Source organism: Camarhynchus parvulus, chromosome 3 (genome assembly GCF_901933205.1).
Source record: "Camarhynchus parvulus chromosome 3, STF_HiC, whole genome shotgun sequence".
NCBI lineage: Eukaryota > Metazoa > Chordata > Aves > Passeriformes > Thraupidae > Camarhynchus > Camarhynchus parvulus.
This window is the reverse complement of record NC_044573.1, coordinates 72,606,518-72,619,599: the sequence shown is the minus strand read 5'-3', so window position 1 is coordinate 72,619,599 and position 13,082 is coordinate 72,606,518. Positions and strand designations below refer to the sequence as shown.

The window sequence follows — 13,082 nt, the reverse complement described above, 5'->3', positions numbered from 1 at the left end:
ATCAAAGTAACTGGTCATTCGCATTATTCCTTTTTCTATTTAACAAAACGTTTTGCTCCTGAAAAGACAAAACCAAACACCCAGGCGTGATTCAGAAGTCAAATACAAGCGGAATCAGAGTATATTTAAGCAGCACCTCTCACGCCAGATGAAGCAGTCGCAGCTTCTCCTGCTGCCGCCGCAGAGGAGGATTTTTGCAGTGGTGGATTTTTGCAGCTGTGGGTTTTTCCAGCTGTGGATTTTTGCAACTGTGGGTTTTTCCAGCTGTGGGTTGTTCCAGCTGTGGATTTTTGCAGTGGTGGATTTTTCCAGCTGTGGGTTTTTGCAGCTCTGGATTTTTGCAGCTGTGGGGTTTTCCAGCTGTGGGTTTTTGCAGCGGTGGATTTTTGTAGCTGTGGGTTATTCCAGCTGTGGGTTATTCCAGCTGTTGATTTTTGCAGCTGTGGGTTATTCCAGCTGTGGATTTTTGCAGCGGTGGACTTTTCCAGCTGTGGGTTTTTCCAGCTGTGGATTTTTGCAGTGGTGGATTTTTTGGAGCTGTGGGTTATTCCAGCTGTGGGTTATTCCAGCTGCGGAGCCGCACGGAGCAGGCGCAGGGCGGTGCAGGGCGCAGCGCAGCCGCGAGAGGGCGCTGTGGCCCCGCGGTGAGCGCGGCGCGGCCGAGGGCGGCGCGGGGAGCGGCGGGTCCGGGGGGCGTCCGTGGAACGGGAATGCACGGCAAATTCCCTCTGTCCGCCTCCCCGAGCGGCATCAACCTGCTTGGGACTGGGGACAAAATAGCTACAAGCTGCCAGTGTACCACTGCCAGAGGACACGGCAGCATGGGGATGATTTCCACAGTTTTGTAAAGAATTCAAGCCTGCGAGCCGTGACAGGATTTAAAGGGATGATGGACGCCAGAAATTTGGCCCGCTCGAAGGCCACAGGCGCTGAAGAACATCCATGTCTATGTCTACACTTTATTGCTGGATTCTTTAAAAAGTCAGTTTGAATTTATTATGTTCGCATAAAATATGCTGTACAAACCGCTGTAAGATCAAGGTACAAATTCATCCGTCAGCATCTGGGGACGTGCTCTTTTGACTGGGAGTAACGGATATTACAAAAATCTAACAGAAAATTAATTTTATTTCAATGTGTAGGATTAAACGAACTTTTTGCCCTATTGACACACACCCCTCTGTAACAGTCTGCTGCAAGTAACTTGTCAGGCAATTTGATGTACTCGGCGATGCATTCACTCTCCAAGTGGGTATTTCAAAATACAATTTTTAACAACAACAGTATTGTACAAACCACTCATTTTTGTTCTATTCACTAATGCCAGTGCTGGCTAGGAAAACGAGACACTTTGAATCCAGCCCCGAGAGGCAGCAGCCGCAGGACATCGCCTGTGTGGGAAAGCTCGCAGGGAAGAAGTTTGGGACACCACCCGGCTGAGCAGCGATAGCTGCACCAAGCACCGAGCGCGTCGCTGCCGGCGGTGTCCGTGTGCCCCCCGGCACTGCGGCCGGCCCGGCCCAGCCCAGCCCAGCCCAGCCCAACCCAGCCCAGCTCCTCCCGTGCAGGGACTCGCACCGTGCCCTCCCAGTAACCCCGCACTGCCGCGCTTTGCGCCCCTTTATTTTCCACGTTCATTTTATCATTGCTGTGACTTCCGATACCCCTGTAAACCCAAGGCCAGTTCATTCCAAGCCTGAACTGAAGCCTGCTTCTCCCGGTTTACAATTCCTCTGCTCCCTTTTGGCCAAGAGCAGGCGAGAGTCGAACATGATGATATTTTTAAGGAAAGGAGTCGAGCGATTTTCCAGTAGCACTCAGCGGACGCTTTAATCGAATTTTATTCAACCGCCTGCAATACTCTCTGTTCACTTTGCCCGGGCTTTAAAAGCAGCACCAGGGACGCAGCGGCGCCCCGCGTTCCTCTCGGGTGCCCGCCCAGCCTCTTCACACGGGCCATCCCGAGCGGCGACACTACGGCTGGGACCGGCCCTGCCCTGTCCTGGCGCCCAGCCGCGATCCCCCGGGGCCGGGAGGGCTCAGACCGGGGGCAGGGAGCTCCCGGCCGCCCCCGGCGCGGCTCCGCCCGCCGCGACCCCGGGCCCGCCGCCCCGGCCCGGCCGCTCCCCGCCCGCCTCGGCCCCGCCTCCCGTCCGCGGCCGCTCGCCAATCGCAGCGCTCTCCGCCAGGGATGACCTCACTCCTTGCCTTCCCATTGGTCAGCTATATTAAGAAAGTCGCGAGCGCCTTTAAATAGCGGCGCCGGGCCGCAGCTTGCGGCAGTGGCTTGCGCCGAGTCGGTCTGGTGCCGGTGTTTGCTGTGAGGGCAAGAACCAGCGGCGCCGCTTCCACCGCAGGGCTCCGGGGCCGGCGGCACTGCCCTGCGGCCGTAGCGCTCCCGCGAGGCAGAGTACGACGGCGCGGTGCCGGTGAGCAAAGAGAGCAGGGCGCGCCCGCCTGCCTGCGCGGGCCGGCTCGCCACGGTGCCCTGTGAGAAGCGAGAGGGAGCGGGAGGCGGCGGCCGCGGGGAGGAGGGCGCTGCCATCGTCCTGCTGCACGGCAAGGCCAGCTTGGCGAGCCTGGCCATGGCTGCCATCCGCAAGAAACTGGTGGTGGTGGGAGACGGTGCCTGTGGCAAGACTTGCCTCCTCATCGTCTTCAGCAAGGACGAGTTCCCCGAGGTCTACGTGCCCACCGTCTTCGAGAACTACGTGGCGGACATCGAGGTGGACGGCAAGCAGGTGGAGCTGGCCCTGTGGGACACGGCCGGCCAAGAGGACTATGATCGCCTGCGTCCCCTTTCCTACCCGGACACCGATGTCATCCTCATGTGCTTCTCTGTGGACAGCCCGGACTCGCTGGAGAACATCCCGGAGAAGTGGGTGCCCGAAGTCAAGCACTTCTGCCCCAACGTCCCCATCATCCTGGTGGCCAACAAGAAGGACCTGCGGAACGACGAGCACGTTCGGAACGAGCTGGCCCGCATGAAGCAGGAGCCGGTGCGCACCGAGGACGGCCGGGCCATGGCCATTCGCATCCAGGCCTACGACTACCTGGAGTGCTCGGCCAAGACCAAGGAGGGTGTCCGGGAGGTCTTCGAGACTGCCACCCGGGCAGCCCTGCAGAAGCGCTACGGCACCCAGAACGGCTGCATCAACTGCTGCAAAGTGCTATAGGGCGTGTCTGGAGCGCGGCGCTGGACACAGCGCCCGGGTCACCTGTTGGCAGGTGGAGAGGAGCTGGGTTGTACACGCACACGGCATCTGCCCGTCCCCTCCGCTAGGGACTGGCTGTGCATGGGGTGGGGGCTGAGGGAGGGAGCACGCTCCTTGAGCCTTGGCCAAAAAGGGTTGTGCTTGCTCAGCCGTGGGGACGGAGGGAGGGGGGGATTGCATGCCCTGAGTCTTGGGAATAAAGTGGGGAGAAGCTTTCTCCTGCCACTGGCCCCTGCGAGTTAGTCGTGGACTCAACAACAAAAAGCTGCTGAGACTGGACTGAGCGATCATTGCACCCGGTTCTGCCCCTTTGCCAACACCTGCTGCTCCCTGCTCCCGGGCAGCCTCCTCTCTTTTGCAAGAGGAGGGCGGTGGAGCGGAGGTGCTCGAAGGGACTTCTGCCTCCTGCCTGCATGTGCCTCCACCCAGGCGAGCTGGGGAAAGGAGCTGCCTCTCCCAGGCTGCCTGCAGCATCCTTGCTTCTCCCTCACATGTTTCAGCCTGAGCCTGACCTGCTGTGGAAATTAGTGCCCTGAAGACCGAGACTGGGAGGGGAGGGTCATCCCAAGCGAAGCCTGTATATATGTTACCTTTTTTGTCTTGTGCAAACTGGGGTAGTGCAGGGGGTGCTTATTTAAAGTGAGGTGGGGAGGGGGTGCCCAGGTGGGACTTGTGTTGTGCAAAGGAACTTGCCCTGAGTGACTGATGCCTGCTGATAACAGGAGCCATGAACTGACTCCAGCTGTAGAAGCCACCAGGCCAGAAAGTGAAGCTGAGCTGTCCTGCTTGCTGGATATCCACCTCCTGACAGATGAGGCAGGGTGAGCAAGGGGATGATATTGCCATATTATGATTTTGGTGCCTGCTCCTTACTTTCAATGTTGTCTCCTGCAAGTGTGTTGATTTGGGTTTATTTAAAAGTTTATTTTCAAAAGATGTTACTTTGCACAACTCGGTGGATTTTTTTATGTTTAAATTAAACACTCAATGCACTCATCATCTGCATACAACACTGTAGCATTGGAAACATTCTTACTCAGTAACCTCATCTGGGTCTTGTTTAAAACTGATTTCAATACAAGACAAAATAAAACCACTGTATATTTTTGCCTTGGAAAAAAAAATGAGTGAAAGCACTGTTACTTATGCAGTGAGTACATCAGACTTTAGTACTAAAGGGCAGTTTAAAGAATCAAGGTTTATTTAAAACTTATTTTCACAAGGTGGCCAGCCTGGGTGAAAATAATTTTCTGTTTCTCTGGTTCAGAGAACAAATGTATCCATTTTTGTTTGTTTCCTTTTCTCCCTCTTCCCTCAACAGTGGTACTGAGACTGTTTTTAATAAACTGACATGGCAAAAACTGAGATGTATATGATGTTTACATAAAACTATAGTGTATGCAGTTTTTTATGTAAAGTATTAAAAGATTCTATGCTGACACTTGTGAGAGCAGTGTTGTGATTCATGGAGACAGTCCTCTGCAGCAGTGCCCCTGGATGGAGTTGAACTAGACCAGAGTTTGCCCCTTGCCTACACATGCTTTTATTTGTTTTTTTTACACTGGCTGAAATACCTGTCTGTCAGCTTTTAGAGGCTGGTGGTTTTAGTTCCCTTTGGGGGAGCTGCTTCCTTAGTGTTTTTTTCTGTGTGTGCTATATGGAAATGTACTCAAAAGTCAAGGTGGTGACTAATCCATCCTTGTTGCCTTGAGCACGGGCGGCCTCTGTGGCTTGTGCTTGGACTCCCAGTAAGCTGGTGTTGCAGCAGAACAGGCACAAAACTGAAAAGCAGCACCAGCTGTAAGGATTATTTTTCAAGGAAGTGTTTAGATAAAAGCAGTTTTTATTAGTGGTCTCCCCTTTGCTTGAAGTGCATGGCCCCGCTTGCTGCAGCAGGGCATGGGGGCAAGCACTGCTCTCTGTTGAACCAGGAGTCTCAGAGCTGCCTGGATGGATTTCCCAATTGCTGGCCTCATTAATTCCCGTGGCAACCTGAGATCTCCGGGCCTCTCCGTGTCAGGGATCCCCAGCAGGGCATTGTGCCTGTCCCTTTCTTCTCTTGCCTGGGCAGGTGCCCAAGGCCCTGTGCTGCTGCCTGTGGCTTTGGCTCCTGGCAGGAAGAGGTGGCCTCACGCAAAATGTGATTGTTGCTGAACAATAAGACCTGTGCCCAAAGTGCTGATGTCTCCTATTTTTTTTTTCCCTGGAAAAGCTTCCTTGGATACCTTCAAGAGAAGTATCAGGACAGGTTTCTATTTTCATAAATCTTCTCTACTGCTTTTGCAGAGATGTGAGAAGAGAGTTGAGCTTTTTCTGGTTTTGACCTATGAATATCTGCTAGGGTACATACAGTTCAGAAATGTTAACAAATGTTAACAAATACCAAAGTAAGGGAAACACACGGGGTGGCTTTTGCTCATTTACTCACAGAGGGCTGAAAGTGATGGGCCTTTTCAGGCAGACTGACATAGAAATAACAGGTTCCTTGTTCAACACCTGCAAAGTCAATCAGCCATAATGTGAAAATGCTGGAGTACATGCTCAGTCCATGCTGAGAGTTTATTACGCTGTTTCCTATGATCCTTAACAAAAGACTCATTTTCACATAGCCAGTTTAATCAGGATTTCTTGAAAGGTACTGAAGGCCTAGGTTTTGGGTATCCTTCTCAATTCTCCTGATATTCAAATTTAAATTTCAGTTCTCTGGATAGTCAATGTGTGAGTTTCTTATCTTCAATTTGAGAAGACTGAAATCAAACATCCTTTGAAAGAGATCTCAGTTTTGGATGCTTAAAGGGCCATGACCAAAGGGGCCCTCGTTCTTGCAGGGGCACTCAAACCCCAGCTCTGTGCAGAGTAACACTCTAACACGTGATGCCAGCCATTGATGTTAAACCTGCACTGGAAACCTTCTCATTAAAATGATTGCAATAGCTGAAAACCTTATCAATTCAGTTAGACTGCAGCAATAACTAATCTTCTCAAAACCTCAAAGGAGAAAGCATTAATATTTGTATTTTAAACACTGGGAAATTGGTTAGCATTGCATCCCTGTATAATTAACTATACCAATATTTTCCACTGAGGTGCTTACAAGGTAATTACATTCATTATTTCCAATTGGATCTTTGCCCAAGTCAGGGATACAGCCTCTGGCCTAAGGGGGAAAAGCTGCAAGAAAGCACATTTTGGTTTTAGCCAAGCATGACCTTTCTATGCTACTTGTGACGCTGAGTAAGGCGTGAGGGTGAGATCACTGTGAGAGTCCACCCATTGGGGTCAGCTGGTGGGATCAGAGCTCTAACAGAGCTCCTTTATTTGTGTCACATTGCTGGGCTTGCTTTGGTGGAGGGGAAACATAAGGTGTGGCACATCCCACCCTTCATGACTCAGGCACCCGGACAGGGCCATGCTGACGCCCCACAATGTCAGTGTCACACTGACCACCTCCATCTGACACCCCACAATGTGTCACACTGATCACCTCCATCTGACACCCAGACAGGGCAGGCTGACACCCCACAATGTGAGTGTCACACTGACCGCCTCCATCTGACACCCAGACAGGGCCAGGCTGTCACGCCACAGCGTGGGGATGTCACACTGACCAACTCCACCCCACAGCTGCATCCCCCCAAGTGTACCCAGAGGATCTTGCACCACTGGGGCCAGGCTGGCACATGAGCTCAGGACAGGTGAGCTCAGTACCTACAGGCAGGCACCTGAGCTCAGGGCAGGTGTCTGACAACCTACACCCTGTATTCAGACAGAGGATTGGTTTCATCTGGACCTCGCCTTGCTTATCTTCATCTGGCCCCCTAATTCATATTCATCTGATCCCCCTCTGCCTGCTGTAACCTTTTGGCAGGAGGAGCAGAGATGCTGAGCGAGTCAGAGCATCAAAGGAAGGTCAAGCATTGACTCACAGTCCCTGTGCACACTGCTGGGCACAGAGGCTTTTGCCAACTGTATCCACACACTACACAGACGAGTAAGTTGAGGAAGGTTGTACCTTCCCTGATTCTGTTCAAGATGAGTTCAGCTTCTGCTAAAGTTCTTTCTTATGTGAGCCAGAACCCTGTGATGGTGCAGTCACTTCCTTAGCAGCAAACTCTGGAAATGCAGAGGCACCTTGCTGAAAGGCCCACTCATCATCTCCATCATTCTCCATTTAAGAGAGGAAACCACTTGTGCCCTCCCACAAGGTTCCCAGGCTGAGCCCTCTGGCAGTGTGAGGGTTTCTTGTCAGGGCAGACTGAAGATGAAGCCACCCAGGGAAGGTCAGAACCACCTTTTGCTCTTCTTTTCACTTTTTACCCACAGCAGCTATAAGTAGCCCTTGCATGATCAAATAGAGAATCTCTGTGTGGAAAGCACACTCCATAGGGTATGTCAAACACAGAATAAGTCATCTTTGGTGGCAGAAAGAAGTAATTAAATCTCATTGGTACTTCTGGCAGAATATTTGTTGAAGCCCTTGTTATGCATTGGAATTAGGCTCTTTATGCTTGCTAGGTTTTTAACCCTTACATAACTCCACACAGTCCGGTGGGTTTGCACAAGTGCAATTGCAGACTTTAAAGCAATGTCCTCTTAATGGCTTTCTGGGTTTGCAACAAGAAATTAGTTTAGCTCCATTTGCCTTGCATTATGTTGGATGGGTTACAAATCTTTTTTAGCAACTCAGTATGATGCCTTAAGGTTTAGCTTTCATATTTTCCAGATTCTGTACTGCATTAGTATATAACTCTGAACTTCATATAAAGTGTTAGCAAGTTCTCCTCACAGTTTAGTCAGATAAACCAATCCTTTTCCAGCCAAGAAACAAGGACACTATTGCAGCTTCAGGCCCAAAAAGTATCAACAACAGCAAATTGAAGGGAACAATCTGGGAGAATGGGACTGCATAACCTGGGGCTGTAATAGGATAATTGACCCCAATATGTAAATGGACCAAAACTTATAAAAGTGTGAAAATGTGTGACCTGTCATCCATCTTGGGCAGAGCCATGGCCACGTTCTTGTACTGCCCAGGGTGTATCCTTTGAAAGCCTTTTAATAAATATCTACTTTATTCCCATAACACTGTCTAGCCTCTGTTCTAGGTAGCCTCTCAAGGCATCAGGTAAAGAATTGACACAAACCCCTGCAGTAAAAGAAATAAATACAATTACTTTAAGGGACTCCACAAGTGTTTTACTCAAATCAGTGTCACTAACAGTAATTCAGTCACAGATTTTATTCCTTGGCTGCAGAACTAGATGATGTTAAAGGTCCTTTCCAACACAAACCACCCTATGTTTCCATGATTCTATGTTTTTAAGTGCTTGATTTGAACAGCCTGATGTAATGGGTGGGCATTTTCTTCAATGCTACTAGAGGAAAGAATGAGTTGCACTTCCCCCTTCCTACCTTGAATTTGTACAGTTTCTTGTTGAGAGCAAGTTTTCTTTAGGCTTGCTCCCAGTGGCAGTGGTAAGCCACAGTCTGTGAAAAGTAGCAGACAGGTAAATTCAGTTTTGTGGCCATGCACACTCTGCACAGGACAGACAGACCTCTCTCCAGTTCTGTCATAGGGGGGGCCATGAAGTGAGAGGTCTGAAAGTCACCCGTGAGAGGTGTATGTGTCAGCAGTGTATTATCCATCCATAACTCAGAAGTTTTTACCATTTGGTGTAATAACAGCTGTGGGCATGTCTGCATTCCTTCCATGATCATCAAACTGGTGCTAAAAGGTGGGGTTGTTAGAGGGGGGTCAAAGCCGGAGGCACTGATGTGATGCCTTACGCTGAACTGGAGCTGCAGAGTAAGAGCATTAGACCGGTGCCTACAGCACCAGCTAACTCAGTGCGTACATTTCCCTCCTCACTTGCCAGTCTGTGTGGGTTTTGTCTGTGTTGCTAAATCTTGCTTTCCAGTAAAGGGGACCAGTGGGTGGGATTTTATGCTAAATGCTTAGTTCCGTTGTTTTTAGGTCATTCATCCGCTTCTGCATTCAAAGCTTGCTCTGGCAGGGCTGTAAATATGGATTTGGAAACAAAGGGGGTTTCCTGGTGGGAAATCACCCTCATTTGCATGCGAATGTCCCCTTCCCTCCCGGCTGCAGGGACAGGAGGGTGGTGGTGGCAGTGGGGAGCCCCCAGGGCCTGGAGAGTGCCCAGGGCATGGGGAAGTGGGAGGCAGGATCTGTCAGGGGTCTCTGGAAGACCCTTTCCTCTGCTCCCAAGCTTTTGTGCAGCATTTTCATACCGCGAAGTTTGACCCTACAGCCCTTGCTCTGTGGGGCTCTTCCCGCTGGGTGCAGCAGCACAAGTCGGGACCGCAGGGGCCGGTCCCACTTTGCTGGGTTCTCTGGGGTCTGATGGCAGCAGCCTGACCCTTCCTGCTGACAGGAGACTTTCTCATCTGGTGAAAAAAGAGTGAGTTTTAGACCAGGGGTTTTTCATAAGGTGTGTGGAAAGCTAGATGTAGTCACACTGCTAGTGTAAACGTATAAAAAAGATGAAAATCCAGGTTTTTGCTTTCAAGGTTCTTACAAGAGTATTTGGACACTTGTTGTGTTTTTGACAAATGATCAGTTTGGAAATTTTTGAGGAAAATCACTGCCTGGTGTGCAAGTGTAAGAACATCAGAAAGACAAAGATAAATATATATCTTTTGGGGGGGTTTAAACCAACCAACCATGAGTGTCTGAAAGAAACTCCCAAGTTTCTAAATACTGCTTTCTAAAAGTACTCACAATTAATTTCCATTTTCTCTGACAGTCCTCTTGGAGGGACAGTAAAACGTTGGCATCTGGAGGCTCAAGGAAACTGGATGGGAGAGAGCTGATGTCAAGACAGCTGTACCATCACACCTTCCCACGGTGAGGCGATGGGCAGGAGGATGTGTCTCTTTATGGAAGTGCTCCCAAACAAGGTGTCCTTCAGCTGGGGAGCTCATTCCTTCTTGGTGGTGAGAGCACACTTTGCATTGGCAGTGATTGCTGCATTTCACTCAAAACACTCCCAATGATTGCTGAAATGAGAGGCTCGAAGAAGACACACACACAGACACACACACACACACACACACACAGACACACACACACACACACAGACACACCAGTAAAGTGGTGACAAGGAAAGCAAATTGCAGTAATTGTCTTGCAGCCAGGAATTTAGCGAAGGTGTGCCTAATGCCTGAGCTCTTTGCTAACAGCCCTGGCTCCCAGACACCGGTGGCCTCTCCTCTTGGGTGGGCTCAGATCTAACACCATCGTGTGAAATGTGTGAAATTCAGAGCAAGTGTTCCCAGCCTATATTCATCCGGGAAGATTTTAGACGGGAAGAAGGGCTTTGATTCCTGAGGGATTCTCTGTATTTTCCAGGGCTACCTCTGGGTTTAATAAAAAGCCATTCCTCTGCACATTTTTCATCTAAAAATGCTCTTAATTCTTCATCAATCCAGGGACGCAGCCAAGTAAGCATGGCAGGATGTTTCACTTGCACTCTTAGACTGACATTACTGTAGCAGTTGTAATGTGTACTCCAAGACACTGGTTCCAGCCACTTTTTACTCTCCTTAGCCTAAGCATGTATTTGAAACCTAAACTGTAATTTTAAATCTCACAAACTAGGCAAAGGAATAAGCCAGACATATTTTTTCCATCTGATCACAAGAAACTAAGGACCACAGTCATTTAAAGGAGTCTATGCTGGGCCCCTGAGCTGGGTGCAGGTGCCTGGCAGGTCTAGGGACCCCCATTTCTCTGCACACCCTGCAGAAATGCCCATGGAAGAAAGGTTTCTTCCCTGGCTGGCTGCTACCAACACCATGCTGAAGGTGTGCAAATGCTGTGGAGGGCCCAGGGCAGCTGCCCTCAGGTAGCTGAGGGTGGGTGTGTTTGGTGCCAGCCCCCTCCTGCCAGGGGACACCCTGTCTCTAAGGGCTGGGGGGCTGGTGCACAGTCACCTTGCAGGGAGACAGTCTCCCTAATACCACATAGCAGACAAATTGTGAATAATGCATTGATTCACTCTGCTGGTGATGTTAATCTCCTGAACCCCTTGTTAAATTTTGGGATTATTCTGGTTTGTCTCATAAGGTCAGTTTATCAGCAGAGTCATTCCATGTCAGCATGATTCTTTTTGCACTGGTAAAACTCCTCATGTGGTTAGGGGCAAGGTTTGCCTTTTGCAGGTTACTTTTCTCCAAACAGGACTGCGCTGTGGCAGACTGTGCTGGCAGGATGAGGACAAGAGGCTGGACACAGCAGCACACTCCACAGGCAGCAGCCGGTGGCTGGGATTGAACTGGAGACACAGCTCAAGCTGCCATGGCTGAAATTTCACTGCAAAAGTTTCTTGTTTCTCCTTTTGCTCCTTTGATCCGTGTAAAGATCAAGTTTCAGGGGAAAATCAGCCAGGACAAGCTGCAGAGGGCTAGAATTACAGCATGAGAAGCAGCAGGGCCAGACGAGATCACTTTCAGGCTGCAGCCAGTCCTTACTCAACTAAAGCCAGAGCTGGGACCAGGGAGGGCCACGTCAGCTGCTCCTATTGTTATAGATACAGATGTTTAAAATTAAAAGCAATTGTTTATTAGGCACTCCTAAATGACTATTTCATAAAGCAGTCACACACTGGTCTCAGAACTTGCAGCTCTTTCACTAACAGACTGTGTTAAGTCTGTGCATGAATGGTTTTAAAAAACCCAAGAAAAATATGCATTCTTACATGTTAATTCTGCAAGCCAATCCTGTGGCTGTGCTTTAAAAGTTGACAAAGGAAGAAAAGCAACCCAGAAAGTGCTCACATGCCAAAATTTGTTGCATTTTTGGATGAAATTAACAGGGGAGGCCAGTGGGCCCTTCCAGCCCTGGTTAGTGGGCTGGCCATGACTCGCCTTTTGGCATCACTGTACTGAGCATCACTGTGTGCCTTGCGGCGAGCTGGGGCCATACCCAGCCTTCAGTCACCAGCTTCTCAAACCTACTGCCCTCACACTGAAGGAATTTCAAGTAAAGGTTGAGTGTAGACTGCTTCCCTGTCCAGAAACATTTGTTGGGCAGCGTATTTCTTTGAGGCTTTCTGGGTGAAGGAACTGTTGCAAATAGGGTTATCAAGGTGTCTCAGCAACACTGTGGATAGCACAGATAGGGGACATTTTTGTGGACAAAAGGTAGGTCTGCAAAACCATGTGCACATAGTTATGTTCATGGGATATCATCCATAATATTGGCAGGATTTAAATTTTCCAGAATTTGTGGCTTTGATGAATGTCCTGCAGAATTTCCTGATGTCTCTCATGAAGCTTTTCAGCCTTTTTTAATAAAACAACTCCAATTAGACAATTCCTGTTGTGCTTGAAAATAATGCTATAAAAATAACTAATAGCAAGAAAAAAGCAAGAAAAAACCTCAACAAAACTATCAACCAAAAACCCCCAAACCCAAAATCCAGGATTAGAAATTCTCTCACAGTGTGACAGGCATCATGCCAGCACTCAGTCACACTGTCTGGGCTACCGGGACACTCTGGGAACAATTTCCAGCAAGCTGAGTCCCTTGGCTGAAGGTTGTAGATCCTAGAAAGTAGCAGTCCAGCTTTTTCTAATGGTGCTTCATTTGCTGAGGGGTTTGTTAACACCTTCTTCTTCCTGTGAGCCAAAGCCCTTTCACCCAGAGGTGGGGCTGTGTCCGAGGGGAGCAGAGCACTGAATGCAAAGCTCAGCCCATGGTGGGAGCCAGGATTGTTGTTTGTCTTTTTCTTTGCTGTGTGTGTTATTTGTCACCAAGCAGAGGTTTGATCAAACAGAAGCTGCCTGTGAATTCAGAAGAAATGAATGCCAGTGATTTTACCTGGACTAATGTCAATGTTAGCCCAA

The 13,082-nt window shown here is 49.5% G+C and overlaps 1 protein-coding gene across 1 annotated transcript; it reads left to right on the top strand.

Annotated features, from left to right (window-relative positions):
- Window positions 1-2,287: 2,287 nt before the first annotated feature.
- On the top strand, window positions 2,288-4,656 carry RHOB (ras homolog family member B). Its single transcript, XM_030946026.1, has one exon. The coding sequence runs from the start codon at window positions 2,586-2,588 to the stop codon at window positions 3,174-3,176; it is 591 nt and encodes a 196-aa protein (XP_030801886.1). The 5' UTR covers window positions 2,288-2,585; the 3' UTR covers window positions 3,177-4,656.
- Window positions 4,657-13,082: the final 8,426 nt, after the last annotated feature.

Excerpts from the sequence above, each read along its gene's own strand:
- RHOB (XM_030946026.1), top strand. The coding sequence starts at position 2,586 with ATGGCTGCCATCCGCAAGAAACTGGTGGTGGTGGGAGACGGTGCCTGT.